The 27,008-nt window shown below is 39.4% G+C and overlaps 1 protein-coding gene across 5 annotated transcripts in view; it reads right to left on the reverse strand.

Annotated features, from left to right (window-relative positions):
* Positions 1-475: 475 nt before the first annotated feature.
* The window catches only part of itga7.S (integrin subunit alpha 7 S homeolog), a 66,752-nt gene continuing 40,219 nt past the window's right edge, over positions 476-27,008 (reverse strand). For 4 of the 5 annotated variants that reach the window (XM_041584373.1, XM_041584376.1, XM_041584374.1 and 1 more), the window contains 18 exons: positions 26,821-26,909; positions 25,811-25,938; positions 25,574-25,669; positions 23,794-23,855; positions 23,278-23,444; positions 21,070-21,219; positions 19,418-19,533; positions 18,408-18,609; positions 17,262-17,345; positions 15,902-15,981; positions 13,965-14,042; positions 12,097-12,199; positions 10,238-10,420; positions 10,023-10,127; positions 8,928-9,041; positions 6,776-6,874; positions 5,737-5,862; positions 476-1,705 (listed from right to left, as the gene is read on the reverse strand). In XM_041584373.1, the coding sequence (XP_041440307.1) occupies positions 1,532-1,705; positions 5,737-5,862; positions 6,776-6,874; positions 8,928-9,041; positions 10,023-10,127; positions 10,238-10,420; positions 12,097-12,199; positions 13,965-14,042; positions 15,902-15,981; positions 17,262-17,345; positions 18,408-18,609; positions 19,418-19,533; positions 21,070-21,219; positions 23,278-23,444; positions 23,794-23,855; positions 25,574-25,669; positions 25,811-25,938; positions 26,821-26,909 (2,156 nt within the window). In that variant the 3' untranslated portion in view covers positions 476-1,531. Of the gene's footprint in view, positions 1,706-4,355; positions 4,469-5,736; positions 5,863-6,775; positions 6,875-8,927; positions 9,042-10,022; positions 10,128-10,237; positions 10,421-12,096; positions 12,200-13,964; positions 14,043-15,901; positions 15,982-17,261; positions 17,346-18,407; positions 18,610-19,417; positions 19,534-21,069; positions 21,220-23,277; positions 23,445-23,793; positions 23,856-25,573; positions 25,670-25,810; positions 25,939-26,820; positions 26,910-27,008 lie in introns of all 5 variants that reach the window. The other variant, XM_041584372.1, reaches the window with a different exon arrangement.

The following is a 27,008-nucleotide window of genomic DNA, read 5'->3' on the forward strand; positions in this document are numbered from 1 at the left end:
GGCCCCCATACATGGGCTGATAAAAGCTGCTGACAAACAGAGTCAGCAGCTTATTAGCCCATGTGTGGGGCCATCTGACGGGCCCTAGGACCCACGATTGGATCAGCCCCATACCGCCCACTTTAATTTGGGCATATCGGGCAGAGATCCGCTCGTTTGGTGACATCGTCAAACGAGTGGATCTCTAGGTCTATGGCCACCTTTAGGGAGCAAGATTGTCCTGTTTTCAGTGGTGCATAGGAAGTATTTTGTACCAGACCCTCAACGTTTAGTAGCAGCCTATCTTTGTCCCAACCCCACCTCCGACATTATTCAACCCCACACAGTATAACCAGCCTTTGTGTTTGATCCTGCTTAATGAGGAAGCCCTTTGAACCTATGGAGCTTGCATATATCGTGTGCATGTGCACATTAAAGGTGTTTTTTGGATGCAAGTACAGTTGTTCACATTTATTCAATAATGATAGCCTTTACAATAATTAAAATAGAGGCTCTGGTGCCTTTATTGCAGAAGAAACAAAAAAAATCATTATAAATAAATGCACTTTCTTAGGAAACAAGGCCACTGTTTGCTCATTGAGGGAACATTGCATTGAGATGTTTTTTAAGTTCTTGAAAGTGGTCAATCACCAAGGCAAGCAGTTTTATAGAGAGAGAAGCATGGGACAAATACAGTGAGAAAGCAGTCCATAACTGGGAATGAACTTCCCATCGTTCTTAAACAGCAACTAACAGAAGGCACAAAGAGAAGCCCCACATGCAGTTTGTGTGCGGATTGAAAAGTAAGGTGGTGCATCTTCCAGCAATATATATACATTTCCTCATCTACAAAAGTGTCCTGGAGGCTCTCCATTATGCAAGTTCTTGCTTTACAACTGCCAGTTATCGGTGATCAAGCTCAGTCACAAAGCTCCAGGTCACTGTAGCAGGAACAAACATGACTCACTGAATTCTTAATTCAGCACCATGGCTGTCAAGGTTTAGACGACTTCCTCGTGTAGGAGTCCAAGTGATATTCAGGTAAATGCTCTGAAACACAGATATATTTGAAATTCCTTGGTCGATATCAAAATATAAGCAGCTTGCATTTATTTCGGTTCTCTGACTTCACCTTTGAATTGTTTCCCCTCCATTTATTGTTAGCCACTGCACTTAATAGTTCTACTGGAGCCATATTTGAAATGTCAAGAAAGTGAAAAGGACCACGGGGTGCCATCTTGAATAGGCCGCAGTGCTTTCAGTTTTAATGAAGTTTAATAAAAGATGATATGGGCTTAAAGCTCAGAAGTGAATTCACTCCAACGCCTGTAATGTGCTGATGCCACAGCAGTGACCCCCTGAAGCAGAAGGGGTTAAGCGTCAGAGTGCAGGCTGAGGATGAAACGTTTCCGATTACAGTAACGTCTTTCTATTCAAAATAGCATTAGAATAAAATATAAGAAACACCCGCATAATCAGACGGATTTAGCCTTCTTGCCACACAGTTTATTGAAAAGATCAGAGTCTGTGGAGGGGGGAAACACAGAGAAGGTTAAGAGGAGTTCTGCACTGTGCCATCTTCACTCCAGTTTGTCACCCAGTCCTTTTTTTTAATGGTCCCTGTCTTCTCCTCCCACATCATTGGTCTCGCTTCCATTGGGATCTTCACGGCATGGTGCTGCGGCAGCTTCTCTTCTTGGAGGCGTCTCCTCTTGAAAAAGCCACACTAGGAAGAGATAAGAAATGTAAGGAAGATGTGGAAATGAAATAAAGAAGTCTTAAGGCAAGGGTCCCAAACCTTTTTTTACCACCATCAGCCACATTCAAATGTAAACAGAGTTGGGGAGCAACACAAGTATGAAACATTTTCTCGGGGGGGGGGGAGGTACAAAATAAGGTCTGTGATTGGCTGTTTGTTAGACCCCATGTGAACTGGAAGCCAATATGAGGCTCTGTTTGGCAGTACACCTGGTTTTTATGTAACCAAATCTTGGGATAGCAGAGCACCAGGGCCAGAACTAGGGGTAGGCAGAGTAGGCACGTGCCTAGGGCGCAAAGCTGGGGGGGCGCCAGGCACGTACCTCCTACGCCGGCTTGCCTTGGGCGCCTAAGCAGCACGGCCCGGCCCTGCAGAGCACAGAGCAACAGCGCAAGACATTTCTTTTCTTAGGAAATACATTTTCAGCCGATTGTACCTAGTTGGTCAATATGACCAGCAGGTGACACTGCTGTTTCAAATTCATTATATGAGCATGGTTAAATGTCTTTTGAGAGTTTACATTTCCTTTCAGGCATTGCAGCTAGAATCTAAACACACAGATTAATATTGCATATCAAACAATAAACAATTATCTCTTTAGTTTTACAGTTTGATCAGTTGTTTTTATATTGTAGGTTTTTAGTTCACACATTCTATTGATATACAAAATAAACTTTTTTCTATTAATATTGGAACACAGCAACAAACTCAGAACATAAACATGCCTCCCTTCCACTTTGCCGTTAATGAATGCCATTTAGGTAACAGGCCTTAGTCATGTTCTTGTCCTTTATTCTGACCATGCAATATAACGCGTGCAACCAATCATATTGGGTTAAGCAAAACCACTTAAGGAGTAGTCCCATTCACCTTCAAATTAACTTCTAACATTATGTAGACAAGAAAATGAATAAAATGTGCCAGGTAGTAAAGTTTCTGTACCAGATTCTAACTGCAGAGTTGCACAACAGGGTTATTAGCTGCCGTCTACAGGTGCATCAAGCTGGTGTCTGTCTCCCTGGCATTCAGAATTCTACTATGCATGCTACTGGTCAGCAATTGCTGCTGGGGAGATAGACACCAGATGTGGCATGAGTACTTACCTCACTGCACAACTCTGCAGATAGAGCACCAGTGCAGGGGGTTAGTTAGAGAACGGAACCTGTGCAACAACAGGATAAGTAAACCTTTAAACAAGTGAATATAGAATTGACGAGAGTGGTATTCTAAGCACTTTTGTAATTTACATTCATTATTAATTTATGTTTTATTACAAGATATTAAGGGATACGTGTACTGTTAATATGAACTAATTTTGTTACCACCGCGCCACCTACTGGTCAGTTTCCCACCATTCTGACCACCAAGTAGTCAAGAAAGAAGTTGTTGAGAAAGAAAGAGGCTGCTCTGATGTTCTGTTTAGGAAAAAAATTGAAACCCTTCTCAAATCTTTCCTAAGTAGAAGAACATCAGAGCAGCCTCTGTCTTCTCCTGACAAATTCCTTGACTACTTGGTGGTCAGACTGGTGGGAAAATGACCAGCAGGTGGTGATGTTGTAACAAAATTTGTTCATATTAACAGTAAAAGTATCACTTAATAGCTTGGAATAAAAACAAAATTAAAAAAATAAATAAATAATGACTGTACATGTTCATCAATTATGTATTCACCTATTTTAAAGTTTTACTTATTTATCCTTTAAAAAGTACATTTTTAATGTACAAGGTGGAAAGAGGTCGAAGTACTATGAAGGCAGGTAAAACGTACATATTTAAGTAAAAAAAAAAAAAGAAGAAGTTCTACGTATACTCTACCCTATGTAATAGTGTTCACAGGCCTGGATTTGTGGTACGGTCACTCACAAAAACTTGAGTCTAGGGTGGCAGAAATAAATATCTTGCACGGCAATCCCTAGTGCTCCAGAACCAGATAAACACGGGAAGGGGATGGGGTATAGGGAAGGTGGCCGATAAGCAGTGGCGGCATTGGGACTACTGGGGTGCTGGGGGTGGGACTGCACCAGGGCAGTCCATCGGGGCTCACCGGCGGTTTGCTCGTACATGAATCCACCGAGAAAATCACTTCTGGAGGGGGCAGCAGCACGACCTGCACCTGGGCCCCATGCTGGGGTTAGTTACATTACTGAATGGTGGCCTAGAGGAGCCCAATTTGTCGCCCCTAATCCTGAGTGTTAAGCAGCCCTGGATCCTTGTCCCTAGATGCACATGTGGGGATAAAGGGCTGATTTCTCAATGTTCAAAATCACATTTTACCACAATTTAAGGGTATTTTTTTTCTCAAAATTTCAAATTAGAGCTTTCAAAACTTAATTGTTATCGATTTATAAAACACAATATGTTTATGTTTTTATTCAATCAAGTTTTTTATATTGGAGTTTTTTTTTATAAATATGAATGCACTCAAGTTTATTCAAATTTGAAAAAGACTCCTCCCTGTATTCTTATCCATGCGGAATAAATCTATCCAGCGCAGAAAAGGCACTACTTAATCGGCCACTGGAAATTAACTTAAAGGTGAGTTAATCTTGTAATACTTCTTTAATAAAAACATGAGTCTATTAGTATGCAGCTTAAAACACACGCGTGCTGCTGTTACCAGCTAGGCCTCAACCTCTGCCTGCCTGCCTCGGAAGGCTGTACCCCCAGCTGAGCCTGGTAGTAGTTTGTAGTATACTTGGCTTGTGCATTGCTCCTCTTGAAGAAACCACACTGGAAGTCGAGAAAAGTTGTGAATTTGTGCTACGTATGCATGCCACGTCTAGCTTGTAAAACACAAATAGATACATAGATACAAGCTTAATGAATGATTAAAATGTATTCAGAAACAGATATTTTGCTGGAAAGAATAAAATCAAAAGAAAAGTTCCTTCTTTAGGCCAGTCACAACATTAGCATTGTTCTGTGAGCAATAGCGGCAGAAATCATATATTGTTTCACGTACTAAAAGGCAACCGAACCTTTCTTAAAAATGCTAAAATTTGTTGTCTGTACAACTGCTTCCCAGGACTGCAGAAGATTTAAAATCTTTAAACTAAATCTTTACATCTTACTAATTTTCCTCATTTTAAAATTCAAATTCTTGGCTCAAGATATTTGAATGAACAGTAACACCAACAAAATAAAAAGTAAAGAAGATGTAATGTTGTGCTGCACTGGTAAAACTGGTGTGGTTGCTTCAGAAACTCTACTATAGTTTATATAAAGAAGCTGATGTGTTGCCATGGGGGCAGACATTCAAGCGGAAAAGGAGAAAAGGCACAGGATACACAGCAGATCACATATAAGCTCTGTAGCATACAATGGAATTCCTCAGAACATACATGTTATCTACTGTGTATCCTGTGCTTGAATGGCTGCCCATGGCTACACAGCAGCTTGTTTATATAAACTATAGCAGAGTTTCTGACACAAACACACCAGTTTTATCAGTGCAAGGCAACAGAATATTATATTGTCATTCCATTAACACACTTTTAGTTTTCAGTGTTACTGTTCCTTTAAATTATTTCTTTTACCTGTCTAAAACCCCTAGTCCTTATCCATCCTGTTTATTTCTCTCCTGTACTGTACTTGCCTAAAGCAAAGGTTTGTTCTTCATGACGTCTCCTTTAAGTGGTATAAAGAGGGAGATACAAGAATAAAAACAAGTTTGAGGCAAATATCAGTGGACCAGACAGTGAGAAACAATGTGCAAACTGGTAATGGGGAAGAGAACATGGGAAACAGATAGAATAGTAACTAAAGATTTAAAGCAGGCCACCCCCCACCCCCCAAATTTAAGGACAAACTAAAGAGGCAATAAATATGCAAATATAAATACTAAAAGGTTAGGCACCAATAAATAGAGTATTAGAGACTGTGGAAGGCTGAAACCATAACCAAAGGCATGTGGAATAGATCAAATACTGCATGGAAGACAGAAAATAAATCTATACGGTAGCCTAGCAATAGTGTATTACTGAAAATCCAAACATTACCTTCCATAAGATGAAAACAAGAAGAGCGAGCAGCAGTATTCCAGCCAGCACTGCAATAAGGATAATCCACCAGGGAATGCCTCCAAGAGCAGCCACTCCATAGTCTGAATACAGCATCACATTTATCTTAAAGAAAACAAAATAGTAATAAATATGAAATGAAACTGTGATTTATGTTGAGGCTTAGGTCACACAGGGAGATCCTGGGTGCTATACGTAGCTGTCCAAAAATAGGTCTATCTGTTTATATGGATTAAATGGCTAATATCTATTAATATCCATGTCAAAAACCTAAACGTTTGCCCTAACGGATATATTTTGGTTACAGGAAACTCTGAAAAAAAACAAATGTGCATGATTATATATGTTGCCCAAAATACTACAGAGAAGCTCATGCTGCAGGATTCACACTGTAGTAATTCAGAAGGTTTACCCTAACATGTGCTGACCCAAAACATGGTATTTAAACATGTTAGCAAAATAAACGTGAACAAGACTTTGGGGCATGATGGAATGATGGCTTCTCTAATGGATCTGCTTTATTGAATCTGTTCATTAATAACTAGGAGGGGGTTATTTTTGTTTAATGAAGACTATATGTAGATGCAGAACAACTGAAACCCTCCGGGATGTGTCATTCTTGAAGGGGGATCTGGGCAGCAGATGAGATTCAGCATCCTCAATGTGAGGTTATTAACTTATGCAGGTTAGTTATAACCTTAATTTTGTCTAAAAAAATAAATATACTCTGTGCAAATTGCTACAAGTAGCCCAAAATGGAGCACAGAGACCTGCAACTTCTCCCATGGATACATCATTGCCTGCATTAGCTAACTTGTGCGTCATTCATTTCTTTCCCCACTAAGGCAAATTGGAAAGAGCTTCAGAGGGGGACGAGTCGTATTTTTTCAGATGCCAAGTAACTGTGCACGTGGGCAGAAAATAAAGATATACATATTGTTGAATCAGGTTACCAACTTCAAAACAGGAAAGGTGGGAGGCAATTAAAGAGAACATAAAGAGAGAGATTCACTGATACCTGTGTGGTGGCATCTCTCAGAACCAGGTTCTTGATAGAGGACTTTACAGTAATGTTTGCTCTGACAACCACTTCCAAGGAACTAACAGATGGGTATTCCTGGAGAAGAAAACATGGCAACAGAGGGCACAAGGTAAAAAGCAAGAATGTTTCATGTTCATATCTGCAGAGTTGGGCTTGCCTACATTAATATGATCTTACCAGATATTGAGACAAATAGAATAAAAACAGTAAAAACTGATTATATGTAATTTTACTTATGGTGTAGCAGGCTTTAACTCAGTCACTGTGTGGCTCATGGACACTGTACAATGAACATCGTTTCCACAAAGGTATAGCAAACAATCTAACTATAGAGGAATCAGACCCAGCAGTTGCAGGGGGCCCAGGGAACAGGGGGGCCTGGACTGTGGGAACTGCTTTCTCTATAGCTAATTAAAAAAAACCCTCCTCCTCAGCCACTCTCTTACCTGGGACAAAAGTCTGGGTGGGTGGGTGTGGGCTATGTGCGGGGCAGAGGGGACATGGGTGAAGGCAGGTGGGTGGGAGGATGGGGATTGCTTAGTGCGTCAAGCCCTTCTGAAGATTTTTTGCAGGGGGGCCAGGCGCACTCTATTTACACCACTGCCGCTGATAATTAAGGTTCTCACAGCTGCAAAGTCTTTAGAAAAGATTCATACAATGGGCAAGATTTAATACTATGAAAATTCCAACTTTCCCAATAGTGCAAAACTAGCGATCGTAACCTGATCTCCTTCTCCTAGTCTGTTCTGTTCTCATTTGATCATCAAGCCTTAATTCATCTTCACACCCCAGTATTTCTTCTCCCCTTTCTTTCCTTACTCTGCATATTACTTCCCTCTCTGTCTGCCCTCCTCAGTTCTTTGAGATTTTTACATTTTTTCTCCCATTCTGAATCCACATTTCTCTTACTGTTGTCCAACACTAAATAACCTTCTTGATTCCATTCTATAATCTCCTCTATTCCATTTCTTCCTTAATCATATCTATAACTTTTCTTTTGCTTTTCTTTTACCATATGCATATACATTACATAGTAGCCCAAAAAGTTGCCTCTATATGAAGCACAGGTGAAGCATACACATTAATGCCAGTAGAAAGGGAAGTTTGGGTGAGATTCAGCGCGGGCAACAAAATGCCCATGTGCCATTGCCCTTATATTTGCTGGTAGTCTAATGGTGCTGCTTATTCTTTTACATTATCTACATGAAGTGTAAGAGCACAAAGGCGTGCAAGAGTAAACTAATGAAATCTAATTGCTGATATGTTTTTACTGGTCAGTACACTAGGACAACTTTGCCACGTGTAAGCTCCTGTGAGTTTCCTACTTTTGTTTCCATTAGATAAAAGGTTATAAGCCTCAATGAAGAGACTGGTAACCATTGGTTCAATCTGAGACCCTAAGGCTGCAGGAGAACCCGAAAGGTATAGGACAACCTCTGGACAACCTCTGGATGTTTTGGGGGCCCTAAAATTAATTTGCTGTGGGGCCCAGTAACATCTGCTTATGTGACCGGGACTTCATATGGCTCGGCTATTAACTGGCAGACACCTTTTAGTGTTTCTGGTTTCATTTACGCAGTAATCTAAATAACAGGCTATTTTAGAACAGGGGTGTATGCAGCCATAAAAGATCAGATTGGATTCTCAGAATCATAACCATTAACTTTTCCCACCCAACTTTTCCCATCAATGTTTCTTCAAATTATTGTTTTAATTTCAGTTGAAATTTCTGCAACAGTTTTGCTGCATTCAAACAGTTAAATCAGCTTATGTATCAAAGCTCTCTCCTGCTTCAATCATTGGTTTTAATGAGTAAAATGATATTTCACTTTTGATTCACTCAACTCATTGATTCGAACAGGTGTCATAATCATGGTTGTTATAATTAGACACAATAGACAAAGGAAAAATGGGAACAAATTGTATGTATATTGTATTTGATTGAATAGTAACTGTATTAATACAATTCTCTCTTACATGACTACTGGAAGTTTTGTCCTTGGCACTTAAAATTGAATTTCATTGTGTTAGCAATTTTTTAATAAATCTGCCACTTAATGTAACCATCAAAGTGCCAGAAAAAGATGCATAAAACAGTAAGAAAAAACAAGCCCTACAGGGATTTTACCTCCAATAAACTGCTGTTCCAGAGCCGACCATGAACTTTTAGCACCACCTGCTGGTCAAAGCTGTAGAGTGGGCATTGGAAGACAACACAACGAGCAGTACCTCGCGAGCAATCCTGAAACACAATGGAGACACAAAGTTTAATGCACAACTCCTTATGCCCTGACACATTTTTCATAGACATCTACATTTCATTGTCACCTACCATTGGCAAAGTTTCCCATCTGGAGTGAAATAATCACCAAAATCAAATCCTTGGGTGAAATGTATTAATTTAAAGCACAGAGATTGCAAGTGAATCTATTCACCATATTCTTTAGCAAATCAAGTGCAATATGTCCCACTGTACAGACAGAGGAGCTGTTGCAATTTAACATCTATGTCATGTATACTTAGTACTAAATGAATGCTAAGTGAGGGGATTTAATGAGGGCTGCTTGTGTACCTGCATTTCAGATCCCACAAAAAAGCAACTTCCAGCACAGTTGAAGGCAAAAGATATTTTCTTAAAAGCTTTCTGCTAATTTTACTTCTCATGTTTCCTTTTAAACTCAAACATAGAATTTGTCTGTTCTTAATGAATAAATATATATATAATTTCAATATACCCTGTTTATAAGTAGGATATATATTTAATTTTCTTCAGAATGCACTAATTAATTACATAGTGGCCGGTGTTCTTGGTTGGCAGAAAGTGCTACTTGCCCAACAAACACCAACTACATACACCAACACTGAACTTTTAAATTCTGAACATGTAATATATTGTGGCATTGGCATAAGTCACTGTTGGCATTTACGAGAAATACACAAAGAGCTATATTTGAGAAGGGACATACAAACACCAAGGATCCTCTAATATAAAGTGTCTCACAATATCCCAATCTTTTCCCATGTTATATGCTAGTATCATGCCTTTTAATACATACTCTTCTCCCCCTTTGGGACTTGGAAGAAAACAGTCAACTGAGGCATCATAGTAAAGACAAATACAGAACATAAATGCCTTTTTTCTGCTCGGCAAATGAATATACATAGGCCATGATTCTACTACATCTCACTCGACACATACAAATCCAAAAAGAACATTCTTTACCAGAATGACGTCCTTTTTCTTTTCTGGGTAAGTTAGAGACCATCGACTAGCTGAATTTGGTGTTTGATCCCTTTGCATTGTATCTGCAGCTCCTGCAACTGTGTTCTGAGCATGAAGGAACCAAGTAGTGGGAATTAGAGAGAGATTAGTTAGGTGTTGTTCCCTGTTTTCAACTATTCTGTAGAATTTGAAGCCTATAAAGGAGTCTTGCCTACCAGTTTTAGGGGATTGATGGCTTTAATTGGGGTGCAGTCCATGCTGCGATTAGACTGCTCCTTTTCCTTAAGTTGGATTGCCATGGGGTACAGAAGCCACTTCCCATTCATCATTTCATGTGGCCACATGAGGTTCAGGAAGGCAGAACCCAGTGTACGTAAGGATTTCCCCCTGTTAGAGACCTGAGAAACAAATGCAAACAAAACACAGGAAAAGTTGAATACAATGCTTCCAAGGTAGGAACTCTAAGTCACAACATTGTACCCACATGAACAGTATGTCCATTTGTTTTAAGCAGAAGGAGAGATAGCTTCCTTAAAAAAGCATTTCAAATTAAAATACATTTTTGCTGCCCACAATGGAATTACAGTGGTGCATATATTAGAGTAGATTAGAGAGATTATGTAAATCAGACTTAGTTTTATGTTTTTTGTATGGCTATGGGCATACAAAATCAGTATTAAATCTAAACGTACAAAAGTTTCCCTACGAAGCTTTACTGGAAATCCCACCTGAAAAGGTCTCTAAAATGAAGGTCGAACTTTTAAATTACATATTTCTAGCGGCAAGACAGACCATTGCCAAATCCTGGAGATCCTCCACTATAAACGTTGCTATGTTCAAAAAGAAGATTGATTGGATCTTCACTAACGAGAAGCTAACTGGGATTGCAACAGATAATCTCCAAAGGGTTTTAAAGATTTGGCATCCATGGATTATATATAGATTTAATGGTACCCTCCCTACCTACTCACACTATAATGCTATGGACCCCCATTATAGATAAGCGGAATTCTAATTCATCCTAGGCAGTTAAGACTCCAGCAGTTTAGTTACATTAGTTTTGAGTTATTGTCTATTTCCTTTTTTTCTCCTTTGGTTTTAAGTTTGATTTTATTGTTGTTACAATATTAACCTACACATGATATTCCATGACATGATAAGTATCCTTCACTTCCACCAGAGGTTGACTACTGATTTCTCATATTTAGCTAAATAAAAAGGTACAGAATGTTATCACAACATATGGAACTGTTAAATGTTGTCTAATGGGGATAAACTCCCCGCTACTCAAGCATATTAAGCAATGTTTAACTTAAAACCTAATGAGGATCATATCTGTCAGTAGCTTCTGTCAACTTAAAGTGGACCTGTCACCCAGACATAAAAATTTGTATAATAAAAGTCGTTTTCAATTTAAACATGAAATCCAAATTCTTCTTTTTTATTAAAGCATTCATAACCATTGTAAACGTATTTAAAAATATCAGCTGTCAATCAAATATTACCTGCCCATCCTCTATGCCTTAGGAATAGAGGCAGGGCAGGCAATTACTTTCAATTTCCATTCAGCAATTCCTAGATGTCACTGCTCTCCCCACATTACCCCTGTCTCCTCATCATTTAATTGTGTAGCCAGGGCATGGGGATGAACATCAGGTCCCCCATTCTGGTGCACAAACAAGATTCTGAGATGATGCAAGGCTTACCTTAATAACGGTGTCAACAAAATGGCTCCTGCCTACTCACAACAATTATGAATTCCCAGACCAAAGGAAACAAGATTCAAATAATTTACATAGTGTAATTGAAGTTTATTTACCGTAATGGCAATGACAGTGAATAACTTTACAAATAAAAATATTTTTTTAAAAAAAACCAAAGTGTGTGGATAAGATGCATGGAAATGCTACATACAGTAAAAGTGTTCCCTTATTTTACACAGTTTTTTGTTGTCCCACCAATATGTAATGCATTTCACTGATTTTACATTTTCCTGGATTTTACACATTTTTTTGGTCCCCTGAAAAACATAAAGTGGGGGTTTTATTGTATACAAAATAATGTATAAACCTACTGTCACTTCAATATTTATTGGGCTGCCCACATCTTCCTCTGTTCGCATTGCGGATTCACCTCTCACTTTCCCGCTATAATACAGTCTGTTTGGAGTCGCCCCCCTGCAACAAAAATTGCCAAAGACACTCAGATACAACCTTAGAGATGCCAGCCAATCATTATATACAGTCCTGCATACACCCAGGTCTATTTTGCACTGTGCAAAAGACAATTTTGTAGCTTAAGAAACAAGAATATTCCAGCTTGTTTTTTATTTTTTTTAAAGGTAACATTTTTATTGTTTAAACCACAAATAAAACAACCCAAAACCAAAAATAATAGACATTTTACAGTTGTGATTGATATAATAGTTACAATTTGTGTTGGTACAGATACAGTGTCATGTCAATCGCTGACATTGTTAATAACAGTTGTTCGTGCCTGTGTAGAGTTGAGGATTTAAAGCAAATAAAAGTAGGTTATATGTGTTCCATGGGTCACACCAGGCACCCCAAACTTTGTTGAATTTTTAATGGAAGAACTCCCTCCATCAGCTGCCTCCAGAAGGGTATGGTAGGAGTGGTATTCCCCATCCAGTGCATAATCACTGTTTTTTTTTGCGTAGAACATAAGGGAGCGTAACCCGAGTTCTAGCAGAGTTGGTTGGTATTAGATCATCAATCACTCCAAGTGAGCATACCACCGGGTTGACTATCTGTGGAGTGCCCAGTTTAGTGGCTAGGGTCTCCATTACTTTGGTCCAGAATTACTGGACCAGGGGACAGGACCAGATTATGTGTATAAAATCAGCACCTGGAAGTTTACATTGGGGGCACAGATCGTCTTGACTTTTCCCAATTTTAGCTTAAGAGGAGTTATGTAAACTTGATGGGGAATCTTATATTGTATAAGTCTGTCCCTTATCAAGATTAAGAAGCTGTAGGCTGTTTCTATTGCCTCCTCCCACATCTCATGGTTGAGGTTCCGGAATAGCCTGTATCCATAGGAAGTAGGCTCTATTAAATGGGAGGTTTGACCATTACCATGATGTTCTGGTATAGTCTAGACAGTAGTTTAGCGGGGAGGGTGATAGAGAGCATCCTCTATATTGACCGTGGACATTGTTGGCGTAAGAGAGTGGAGGATGTTCCAGCTTTTAGCAGATATGTGCCACTATACCTACATAAACTTTAGCACTGCTATTCTTTTCTACTGAAAATTCCCCCTGCCTCCCCAGCTCCAGTAGAAGGGGTGTATTTACTATATAGGCTTGTGGCTGGGGTATCAGCTTTAGGGAGGCGGCCCTCTATATTGTAAATAAGATTTTTATTAATAAAAAAAATCTGCTTCCCCGCAGCCGCCAATTCTTCTTCATTAAATCCAATGGAAGGGGGGAAGAGGGTAGTGGGTACATGGTGGGCATTGATCTAATAGAAGTGACGTAATGCTTAGGCAGTTTACGTGACTTCAACGCATGCGCATCATGTCACTTTTGTAATGTAATGTAATGTGCCAATAGCACACACTGAGTTCTCGTACAGCTGGAAGTTGAACAACTTGTTGAGTGAAGGCTCATTTGTGGATGGACAATGTTCTGATAGACTGGAGGACAAATATAAACAGTGCCCCAGCCTATAAAAACATTGCCCCAACACAACAGCACAACGTAAACCAGGAAGCTGCTCAACTTCAAGCCATGTTGGAAAAGGGTGAATTGACGGCAGGCAAAGGAGCACATCCATTAGAGTCTTAGCCACACACTCTTATTAAAATTTGAATGTGCCACTATCCCTTTAATTAGTACCAAATATTTTCTTTATTCCAGCTATGAACGTGCAAATTGCATGGGTTATTACAGAAATACTGTTTCCCACATGAAGGACTTACCCAGACACAGACAATGGAAGTTCAATGATCACCTTGGCTCTGGCCTGTACTGCTGACAAGTTGATCTGCTCACTTATTCTACAATGACAAAGGCACATGTACATACATGGCTTGCTGGGTTTTCTCCATAGTATTATTACATAGTAATATAATGGTATGATAAATTCTGAACACAATATAGAGCTACAACAATTTATAGAAAAGCAAGTATATGGTAAAGGATCTTTTGCACTGGGGCACATCCAATGATGATGGCCATTCTCAGCCTTGTTTACATATGGAGAGATACTTAATATGTTATAATTTTGTATTTTAGCTTCTGCTTTTCATGTAGTAAAGATATAACCTAATTATTTTCCTCTGTAATTTGGTTTGTCTAATTCCCTTTGATGGTCAATATTCATTTAACTATATTTTTGGATTGTTAAGTCTAATAATAATAATAAATCAATAGTATGCCAGCTCTTTCCCATATCTGCCCTATGTAGCTTGGAAATAGTTTGCCCGGATAAAGACAAGCTTCCATGGATCTCACAGAAATGACATTATCAGAATTTATCTGCATTGGACCTTGTGTGCTTTGAATTAATGCAGGACTGTCTGGTGATGTGACTGTGAGTCTGAGAAAATGACTGAATTGCTAATAAACTCGCACACAATCAGGCAGGGAAATATATCAAGTTCTCCATGGGCTGATCTGGGCAGTACTGGATCCATACAGCAGCCTGCACTGACTGCTAATGCTAATCCATAGAAGTAAGTGGCAGTTTAATTAGAGCATGTGAGTTCAATTAGATTTGAAACTCCCTCTGCATTAAATGTTTAGACTCCATTTACTCTCACAGCTCTATTAGGCTTCTGCATAATGACATGAATGTATGAATACAATATGCAGTTTATATGAATAATTCTGTATTCCTCCTAGTCAAGTAACTAAGATTATTGAGGAAAAGGTTGTTAATAAAGGGTTCTCTTGTGACCCTCCAACTATTAATGGGTACTGGAGTAAAACACGTTATGTGTGAGGCCCCACTTTTATTGAATAGTCTACAATACTGTTTTTAAAAGATATATATAAGGAAATAGTTTTAATCATCATGAAATCTTCAGTTCATTGTTGAAAACAGTCAAGTAACTAAGGGCACATTTCCTGGCATTCAGACATCCTCTCTCCAACCGCATGTCATTTTAGTTAAGTTTAGTTCAACACATGTTATGGCACAAGGCAGAGGGTGTAAAGGAGACCAATACTTACAGTCTGGCCTATGACACAAAGATGCAGAGAACTAGCATGCCCCAGACGCAAGTGCTTTTTGAATGAGCACTTTGGGGGGGGGGGTAATTTTGTACCTGGTAATGATGTAGCACTAGCATCTTGTCATTAATAAGGCCACTGATTTTTACATTCCTGACACTTAATCTTATTTTGATAGGCACTGTGGAACATTGACTATCTAAGACCAAACTAGAATCCATAATTTGCCCTTATTTATCAATAAAAAAAAGGGGAAAAACTGCAACTTTTTCGGATTGTCGCAGGAAAAAACTATTTTTCATGTTTGCTGCCTGACAACCATGAACAATGTTGGTTTTTGTGGAAAACCCAGCATCAAACCCCGAAAACTCGGAACATTTTATACGGGTTAAAATACTTCAAATGGTTAAGGAGACATCTGCCATTAGCTTTTACATACATTTGGCAGGTTTTAGATGGATTATTTTCGGATTCAAACTTGGAATAGATTCTGGGCATAATTAATTGCGAGTCTTTTTTACCACAATTTTTTCTGGCTATTAGCTTCAAAACAGACGCCGAAAAAAAAAATCGCATCTTAATAAATAACCCCCTACGTGTACAGCCTGACTGTTAATGAAAAAATGCTAAAAGCTTTATAATTACACATATAACAAGATAACATAAATTATTAAAATCTTACGTGGCCAGTTCAAGTTTCACATCCAACTCTGTGGTCTCTATAGTAATTCCAGGGGTGCTAACAATCAGGTAAAAAGTGATCTGTAGAATAGAAACCAGCTATTGAGGTTGCACAAACAAAGCAATACAAGGCAGTTAATAGACGCAGAGATAAATACATAGCTAGAATGACAGCTAACTATGCAAGCATAGCCCTATTTAATAAAGGTAGCTTGGGTGAGGAAATAACTGATATTTAAACCGTGAACCATTTTAATGTCACAGAAATATTCTGTTCTTATGAGAATATCACCTCCAGAGTGTCACTGATACTTATTTTGCAGATTTTGGGGAACCCTGCTGGTCACTTATTCACAACATTTGAACTCTGCATGACAGTTTACTATCTGGGTCTAATTTTAAGGAATATCTGTAAAATGCGAGCTGCCAGGTGTAAAATTATTCCTTAGGAATGCTTGAGCCTTTACCAGAACTAAACTGAAAATGATGCTGCCCATGGAGGCACACTTTGCTTGTGTTGAAGCTATTCATTAAAGCTCCTTCATGCTCCTTGCATCTCCGTACTGTTGATGTAAGTGGCGTTGTGTCCATCAAACCTCTGTTGCTGAATAATACACAATTCCGTTTGACCCTGCCTGGCCGCAATTATACTGGAAAAGCTGCTTTCTGGGTAAAACATGCCCATTTGCACCCAAAATTGCACTTTGTACTTATAAAAAATCCCTAAAGATAGTGTGAGCCTGGAATACAAATTAAGTTTTCATTACTCAAAGTTTGTTGGCTGTCAAGAGTTTTAATACAACCCAACATATCCAGCCATTGTGCAACCTGCCTACCAAAGCTTTACTGCAATGTAAACTGTGCTTGTGACCTGCAATCTGATATTGCTCTGATCAGGCAAAACCCTTGTGATTTTGAGACTTTACTCAATAAACATGCCAGTAATTTGAATCAGGGAATTGGGAACTGATTACTGTTTGATGACAACAGCAGAGAAAAGGGATGTGTTGAAAGCATAAGTAATAAGAGCATTAAACCTTTATATTTTTCAATGGGGACAATTAAATATATTGTGGACATTGACGAATGACGAGGGGTAGATAGTATTAGTATAGCTTCACAATGGATAAATGCTTAGCAGCCCTTTGCATTTAGAGTATGTATGTGTTTTTACACTTCATCATTTAGCAACCCACAATTAGAATGTTGTTTTTGTACACTAATACATGAATAATGCTGACTATCTCTTGTTTTCCCTTCTTTTTACCAGTTATAGGAAGAAAATACAACAATAATACTGAATGAGAGAAGATTAACCGATAAGAGAAGAAATGAATAGCAGGCAGATAAACTGCAAATACCTCAGCATCCCGCTTCATGGGATTTCCCAGTTCACATGTCGCCTCCGAACCATTCACATTGGAAATGCAGACTATTTCCTTGTCCTGAATGGAAAGAAACACAGGAAGTTGAGCAACCTGGGGAGGCCTCATTGACACTGCAGGCTCTACAACATCTGTGATTTTTGTCAGATTTCCTTTAATGCCAATGGGACTGTTGCTCCATCTAGTTTGGTCTCAGAAATGTTTCTATAGGCTGCATGTTGGCAGATTTGTTTAATATAAGTCACTTATTGCCATAAACAGGACTAGAATTTGTCTTCAAAAGATCTGTTCCAAATTATACTAAAATCTGAGGTCTAAATCAGGCTTAATGCTGCCCCCTGGCTGTTTATATGAATATCAGAAAATATATCAGAAAACCTGTTAGTGAACTAATGTGAATTAGCTATGAATTAGCTCGAAACCATTGCTGACCAATTCGTGCATCATTAATAACCTTAAAGGAGAAGTAAAGCTTAACTAAAGAAGTAGCTAGAAATGTTGTACATTATGTTTTGGGCTTCTGTACCAGCCCAAGGCAACCACAGCCCTTTAGCAGGGAAGATATGTTTCTCCAAAGATGCCCCAGTAGCTCCACATCTTCTTTTCTGCTGATTCACTGCACATGCTCTGTGCTGCTGTCTTAGGGACCCACTCACAATATACTGTAAAATAGAAATGTCTGATGAGGCTGATAAGTAATTAATACAGATACTTATTACATGGCAGTACAGAAACTAGTGCAACTGCCATCAGAATGTAATAATCAGCCCTGTAGCATCATCTTATATTACAGACCAACCTAATTATTTTCTTTATAATTTGCAACAACCCCTAAGCTTAGCTTCTCAACAGCTGCTCAGAGCCCACTGAGCATGGGGGGGTGGGAGTGTCGCAGACACTTTCCAAGATGGTTACCTCCTGTGACACGTTTGAAGTCCTGGATCATTGCTGCTATTGAGAAGCTGAAACATTAGGATGGTGCAATTGGTTCAGTATATAAAATATGGCATTTTTAGCCACATTAATTGTTAGGGTTTAGTTCTCCTTTAAGTACTCCTCTAATGTGCTATAGAAAAATCATAATGACATAATGCATTGTGGGAAAGCATCAAGTCACAATACCGGAGATGTGCCTGAGCCGTCAGTGGCTTGGCGCACACCAGAGTAAGACAGGGTATCTGCAAAGACTGCACTCAGCTGGGCTTCATGAGCATCATCTCCATCCACCATTGGATTCCTGGGCTCTGATGGAAAGTTAGTGACTGTAATCTTAAGGGCAAAGTCCTTCTGGTCGGTCAGAGAAAACACTGGAACCTCATTTTCCCTGAAATGTGGGAAGAGAAGATTGGAAAAAACCTTAGGAGGACATGCTTTTTCCACAGTTGTGATGAGGCTTCTCCAAGACTGCAGTCACACTCACATACAAATGTACATACACATTGTTCTCTTTGTGGGATACTCAACTCCAATATGTTTAACTGACAATATGTTTAACAGTTACTATTCCCCCTTATTTTCAAATATAAAAAGATGAAATTACAGAAGGGCTGGCGTTCTGTTAAGCTGAACGAAAATGCCAAATGGAGTATTAAAGCTGTATCACTGTTGCACCCAATTATATACATATATATGATGAATATATTGTAAACAGAAAACACTAAATGCCACACTACTAAATATCAATGGCATATTGTAATTAGTGCTTAAAGGACCAGTAACATCAAAAAATGAAATAGTTGTAAAGTAATAAAAATATAATGCAGAGTTGCCCTGCACTGGTAAAACTGGTGTGTTTGCTTCAGAAACACTACTATTGTTTATATAAATAAGCTGCTCTGTAGTCATGGGGGCAGTCATTCATAGAAGAAAAGGCTCAAGTTACACAGCAGATAGCAGATAAGCTCTGTAGAACATAATGTTATCTGTTATCCACTATTTATCCTGTGCCATATTTATAGCCTTTGCTACTCAGCAGCTTGATTATATGAACTATAGTAGTGTTTCTGAAGCAAACAGATCAGTTTAACCAGTGCAGGGCAACAGTACTTGATATTTTAATTACTTTAAAATACTTTCATTTTTTGGTGCTACTGTTACTTTAACTTATATGCAGAATCAGATCCTATACATACACTGGCAGTGGCACAAACTGGTTTGTGTTGCCTACACGGGAACAGAAGACGTAGCTGAGCTGCAGGTTACTCTGACAGATCTTGTCTTCTCCACAGCCTTCTTTGAGAAAATTCACCTGAAATTAGGTTTAAAAAAAAGACAATTTCATAGTGGCATTCCCAGCGGCTCGCCATGGGATTATGTTATAAAACGTGCAACATAGGTCAAGTCACCTAAAACAACTAATCAGCAGGTGCACGTACCTATAAGTTGTTTAGAAGCAAAACTCTTATTGATTGCCCTACTTCTATATCCCTCACCAACCACTTCCTCTTTGATTCAGTTTTGTCTAACAACAGGAGGTACTAGTAGAAATTTAACTATATACAGATGAAGTTGGCAGAAATCACAATCAAGAGATAACTGCTTCTGGGGAGGGGGGAAGTCCTGTGTCCCACAGACATCCCAAGAGAAAAGGATTTAACGGTGAGTATTGCAAAATCCCCTTTTTTCTGGAGGAGTCTTTGGGACACAAGGACCCTGGGGACATACCAAAGTTGTCCCATCACTCTAGGGCAGGTAGAAGGGAGGCCATGACTTTTACACAACTGCGGCCTGCAGCACCTTTCTGCCAAACCGCGTCAGATGCCGCAAAGACCTCAAAGACTTTAGTGAATGAGTGAATGGATGACCAGGTAGCAGCTCGGCACACTTGCTGTGTTGAGGCTTGGTTCTGCTGACTTGAAAGGGCAAGTCTCCTCTGAAACAGCTGAAACTGAAAGAGCTGAAAGTTATGACTTAAGGGAACCAATGGACAAACCTTTGTCCATGCCAGTTTGCAAGAAGAACAGAAAGCGTGTTGAATGGAGTGTTCTGCTGGAGACACCAGTCCTGATAAGTCTTCCAAATGCGGTGGTAGGTGTGTGCCAACCCTGGTTTGCAGGTGACTAGCATCATAGAAACGACTGATGAGGAGAACCCTTTCTTGAAGAACAAACTTCTCAAGAGCCACGCCATTAAAAAACTATTCTCTGCTTGTTCTGGCCCGGCCTGCCTGTTCCTGGTGGTGTTCTTCCTTCCAGTATCCTGGTGAGACGATCGTGCCCCTTTGCCTGTCCAGAACCGTTGTCTTTGCTCCTCTCTCAATTAAGACCTGGCGGCATACGATTAGCCGAGGGCTCCTCCCGAGGTGAAAGGCGGCGGTTAGAGGCAGACAGGGCAGCCATCAGGGGGGGACAGGGGGGAGAGTTGTAGGGGGCCCCGAGGGTAAGGGGGCCCGGCCACGCCACACTTACTTGATTAGCCGGGCCCCCATCTTTCTGAGAGCTGCTGACTTCGGGAAGGCATGGACGTTTAAGGGGCCCTGGCCACCAATTTTCTTATAATGTGGGGGGGGGGCCCTGGCCACCAATTTTTTTTTCTCATGTGGGGTCCTAGCCACCAATATTTTTTAATGGGGGGGCCCTGGCCGCAGAAATTATGAAGCAGTCCTGTCTTCTTAACGACACTAATAAAACTGAATCAAGCAGGAAGTGATGAGGGCTATAGCAGCAGGGAGGAGGAGTCTCTTCCTCATCTCTAGGGTCATGTCTCCTGCTGGTGGATGCTATACCCCAGGGTCCCTGTGTCCCCCAGACTCCTTCAGAAAAAAAAAATACATAATTTCTCTTACCTCTGTGGTATAGACATTTCTTTCTACATCACTCAGAACAGGCATGAGAGGGGGTAATAGGTCCACAGATGGCCGGCCCCTGAGATTTGCGTTATGTATGTTGTACGTCAGTGTCACTGGAATGGACCGAAGCTTGTCTTTGATACCCTCCTAAAATGAATAGTTAAGGTTGTTCTTTAGTCTAGAGCTGCTTAGATATACTGTACTTAAAGGTGGAACAATAATTATCCAGATCTTTAAAGTCTCAAGACTTTGGCTAAACAGAAATGATTTGACTCACCACTGAGATCCAACCTTATTCCAAGACAAATATGAAATCCCTTCACTAAAATCAATTACCTAATTTTCAAGCCTAACTTTCCACCTACACCTAACTGCATTAACACTCCATCAGTTGGGCACACATAGTGCCTTGCTACCAAATATTCAGGTTCCCCATTATTATTATTATACTTAAGAGATATAGCGCTGACATATTCCATGTGGTATAGCGCTGACATATTCCAGATATCAATATATGTTTCTGCTCCATCACACTAATATAACAGTACTCCTGCAAATAAAAAGCAGTCTTACAGAGGAATGTGAACCTAAGATAACTGGGCACATAAAATTATTTCACAGCAATGGAATCATATCCAAAGTATTTATTTCAGAAGATGCTTCATTCTGCTAATGAGATTGAAGAAGGGCTAGGGTACCAATAGGCTGAGAAGGCAGGAACGGAAGGCTCAGTATAAGTAAAAACGCCAAGGCTACTAATTATGAAAATACTAACATGATCATTTCATTCTTCCAGAGGAATGCGTCTGTACCATAGCTATTTGTGTTGTGTGTGGTTCCTGCAATTAAATGATTATCCCTATCATACCCTTCATCAATATCACTATGTAATATACACTATAAATGTCACTGAAGTGTTGATCGCTATAGAAATTATAAGAATCCTTAAAAACATGCATTTAGTCTAATAAAATGATGACAGGAGACACTTGCCTGTGGAGTCCCAAGCCAGGGTGAGCAGAACACTATTTGCAGAGCACTAAAGAACTGAGTGTCCATTTGCAAGGAGTTTAGTTCTCCCATGTGACAGTCTGATTAGTTCTCAGTGACTTGGTGAGGTACAATGACCTGCCTAATAAATTGGAAAGTTGCCCCATGATGACATTTAGGGGCACATTTACTTAGCTCGAGTGAAGGATTAGAATGAAAAATACTTCGAATTTCGAAGTATTTTTTTGGCTACTTCAACCATCGAATTGGCTACTTCGACCTTCGACTTCGAATCAAACTAAAAATCTTTCCACTATTCGACCATTCGTTAGTCGAAATACTGTTTATTTCAAAAAAACTACAACCACCTACTTCGCCACCTAAAACCTACCGAGCACCAATATTAGCCTATGGGGAAGTTCCCCATAGGCTTTCCTAGCAAATTCTGATCGAAGGAAAATCGTTCGATCAATGGATTAAAATCCTTCGAATCGTTCGATTCGAAGGATTTAATTGTTCGATCGAATGATTTTTCCTTCGATCGTTTGATCGAACGAATTGCGGTAAATCCTTTGACTTCGAAGTCAAAGGATTTAAATTCGATGGTCGAATATCGAGGGTTAATTAACCCTCGATATTCGACCGATAGTAAATGTGCCCCTTTCTTTAAAGCACTGATACACCATAATTCTCAAGCCAGTTGCTTACATGCCCCCATTAAATGAAGAGGTGATGATTCCAGGAGTGGTTCCAGGCATTTCACATTTAACTAATTGGTAGATGGCAGATGTCAATATCGGGTGCCACCTCCTTCTAGATAAGCAACAATAGCATGTAGCAATGTGCCTCTATAGACTTCTTAGGTATATGGCAGAAAGTGTAGCACTATTAGGTGCAAGGGTGCCATATGCAGAAAATACAGGGCTTCCTCGTGTCTCCTCAAGCTAGGGGCATGACAGGGGATGCCCCATGGACCACTCACATCCAATCAACATTATCTTTCCCTTTGGCCAAAGTAAGGCGCATGTATGCAATCAACTGGTATTCGAGAGTACCAATTAGCCCCACTTCCTTTTGAATCCCAGTTGAACAGATCAGTGTTTCGTCTATTGCAATAACGTGGTCTCTTTTGCTGGGGTCTGTCTTTTCTGCTCCTTAGGATTACATGAGCTAGGGAATTATACTGTGTGGATGAACAGAACAAGTGCCAGTCACCTGTAGCTGGAATGTGGCAGTAGTACAGCTAGTAGATTGCTTGTGCAGCTCCACAGTGCTAGTATGTTGGTATTCTAAGTCACTGGAGTGGCGCTTTAGGAAAATCACTCGGCTTGACTTTCCTTGAAGTCTCCTGTCTGCTTCAGCCTCAAAGACACATTTAAGAGCTGCAAAGACAAAATATAATTGGATAGGAAATGGTATGTAAAGTAATGACAACAAGATTCCACGATCATTTTATAGCTAGAAATAAATTGCAGGTTTTTTTTTCAGTTAATAAGTGTTTTAGAAAGTGGTTATCAGTTTAGCAAATCATTTAATCTTAATAAATCTCCAATTTTTGGAATTGTTTCTTTTACATTGTCAGTCACATGGTTGTCATATTCTTTGTTGACTTTTAGCAATCCCTTTCTGAAGTGGAAGTGAATTCAAAAAACATAATCTCTTTCAATCTGTGCCCATTTTCCATGTGAAATAATATGATTGTGAATGTGTTTTATAGAAAACTGTACTTACTGATTTGAGGATTATAATTTGCAGGGACAGCACTGTAACTGAAACACGCTCTTAGTTCCACACTACAGAAGAACAAAAACAAAGAACAAAGTGAGTTTTAAACATCTGAAATAAAGTCTATGGGGTTAACCCAAGATTGCTTAATAGGAGCCCTTCAAACATCCTATCAGGGCTGACAGAAACTAATATCTGGCCATAAAACACATACAGCTATGTGACTGTAGGCACCCTGCATAATAAACTTCAACAGTGTCGGACTGGGACACCAGGGGCCCACCCAAATATTTTTGACCAGGGGCCCACCAATTAATCTTAGACCAGGGGCCCACTCTTAGTACTATTATTCTTCCTCTCCTCACTCAACCTCTATTCTCCTAGTCTCTTTTCTTTACATACTATAATCTATTATTCCATCTATTTAGCCTCTTTGTTCTCATAGAACTAGGTAATGGCCATGAAATAGGCCTACTGTTTAGCAGCATGAAGGACCACTGACACCTGGGCCCATTGGGACTTTTCCTGGTATCCCGGTGGGCCAGTCCGACACTGAACTTCAATAGTATAAAGGTGACGGTTATTTCTAAATCTGTAATTTAGGGGCATACAGTCACGGCATAATCATCAATAAAAACTATAGAAGATGGTTTGACCAGTCAGCTCTTTTCATTATAAAGTTTAGGGTTAATGCTACTTCTATGTAAAAACAGATTATGGGGCAGATTCACTAACCGGCGAAAAGTCGCCAGCAACCGCTTCGCACACATCACTACACTTCGCCAGGCGAAAATTCGCTCAGACAACGCTAATTCACTAAAATGCAGAGTTTCGTCTTGGGTGCCGAACGCTGGCTACTTTTTGTTAGCGTTATTTCCGCAATGCGAGCAATTCAAGGCGAAGATGCACTAGCGTTCATTTCTGCCTAGCGCAACTTCTCTAGAGGTCTTGCGCTGAGGTTCATTTGCATACGGCGGGAAATTTAAAGTTGGGTGGACATCTTTATGATATATGTTGCAAACTCATTACATTTCTACTGTTAATTACACATGTCCAGGGAAGCTTAATAAAGACAATAGAGCTGTTATAATGCCCTACACATGAGCCCACTGTATGGTTAATATTTAATATGTTAGAAAATGTATGCAGGAAACTTGTTACCCAAAATAAAACTTTTAGGACTTTTGCAGACTATCACTCTGAAAAAAGGAAAAGATGCCCGCGTTTTTTGAACTTGATGCTTTTTCCACTCAGAATATGATGTAAGTAACAAAAGAATGAGGAAGATCGATGCACTCCAGTGCACTTCGCCTGGTCTGAACTAGCGAAGGCAAGTCTTGCAAAAGAGGTAACATTTAGAAAAATCCTCATTTTAGTGAATTTGAGGAATAACGTCCATTCGCCAGAGCGAATTGTAGCCTGGTGATAGAGTGCGAATGAGCGCTAGCGTCTATCTCTTTCACTAGCAAATTGGTAAATTGCCAATGTCCCTGCGGGCGGTAATGCTGGCGAATTGTCGCCAGTGTTTGTCCCTTCGCCCCCTTTAGTAAATCTGCCCCTAAATATTCAGAATGAAAATTATATACAGATTCCCTTGTATGATAGAAAAATGAAGAAAGAAAAGGCTAGACATAAAAAGGAAGCTCTATATTCAGTGATTACCAAATACTAAACAGTCACCTTTCCACTTTTGGACCATAATGGGAAAGAGCCAAAAATGTATTTACAAGACGTACAACCAGAAAAAAGCACAGTAGCTGTAGTAACAACATAAACCAGTGCTCACCAGACTCCAGTGCCGTGCTTGCAGTTTTCATTCTCTAAGTCAATATTTTGTGGAGTGATAATGACATCCTTCAGGACATGGATGACAGTGCGTGACCTGTGAATTATACAGAAAAGATATGAAACAGGAAGCAGACCAAAATATTACATTAGTAATTCCCTGTACTCCATATAAAGTAAGTAACTATTTCATCACCGCTCCACTCAAGTGTATAAGAATTAAAAGTAAAGCACTTACCTAAATAGCACCACTGAGTCAGAAAGAGATCCCACCAACAGATCAGGATAGGAGTTTCCATCAACGTCTAATCCCCCAGACAGAGAGTATCCAAAAGTCTTTATTCCAACACTTATACCATCCAGAATCTAGAGGCATTGAGAAAAACAAACCAATACAGAAAACATAGAATAAAAAAGGCAATTGTGAAGTTTTATTGAAAAGTGAAATATTACATGGGATGAAGCAGAGTAAAACAGTAAAAGTGAGCATGTAGTGAGGAGCAAGTCAGTTAAGAACTACAGCTAAACAGTCACAGAGTGTGGTGATTCTACTAACTATTTATAAAAATATGGGCCTGGAGCAAACACTAGTATTGTTTATGGGACATATGGGGGGTTATTTATCAAAGTCTGAATTTATCTCAATATTTTCTGCTACAAACTCCGAACAAGCCCGCTCTGGTTTTTTACGCTTATTTATTATTACATTTTTTCCAAAAATTTGCATTGCGGGAAAAATATGATTTTCACAATTTTTTCAGATTTTTCATCTGATTTTCATGATTTTTGTGGATTTTTCACCCGAAAACTCAGATTTTTTCCCCAAAACCAGCGCACATCAAAAAATCATTGGGACGTCTCCCATTGACTTATATGCAACCTTGACAGGTCTGAGATGCTGGATTTTCTGATTTTGACTTTTCCATCCTCGGGTTTAATAATTTTCGAATCGTGAAAATTCATCCGATTTTATCACAAAGCTTTAGTGATTTTAGGTTTCGGAGTTTAGTAAATAACCCCCTAAGGCTTGATAAAAAAACCAATGACTTGGCATGCTAAAGCACACACCTAGACTGGATGCATCTCTAATTTATTCATTTATTTTTTTGGAATTTTTGCATCCCTCCCTCAAACACTCCACTCCCTCCATAGACAATATTTAATATATTTTGAGTAAGTAAACAAATAATATTTGAACATTATAATGGTTACTTTTACAATCTAAATGCCACATCTCAAGCAACAAACCTGTGCCGGTTTGGTAACTAATCCTTTGGGGCTGCCATGATAAATATAAACTTTCCCATTTCCATCATAAGGAGCTCCAATGGCAATATCTGTGAAAAATCGAAATCAGAATTCACTGAACTTGAATGGACATAATATAAATAAATATCTACTGACATATCTGAACACTTATAGCATTTCTCTCGTTT

Source organism: Xenopus laevis, chromosome 2S (genome assembly GCF_017654675.1).
Source record: "Xenopus laevis strain J_2021 chromosome 2S, Xenopus_laevis_v10.1, whole genome shotgun sequence".
NCBI classification, from domain to species: domain Eukaryota; kingdom Metazoa; phylum Chordata; class Amphibia; order Anura; family Pipidae; genus Xenopus; species Xenopus laevis.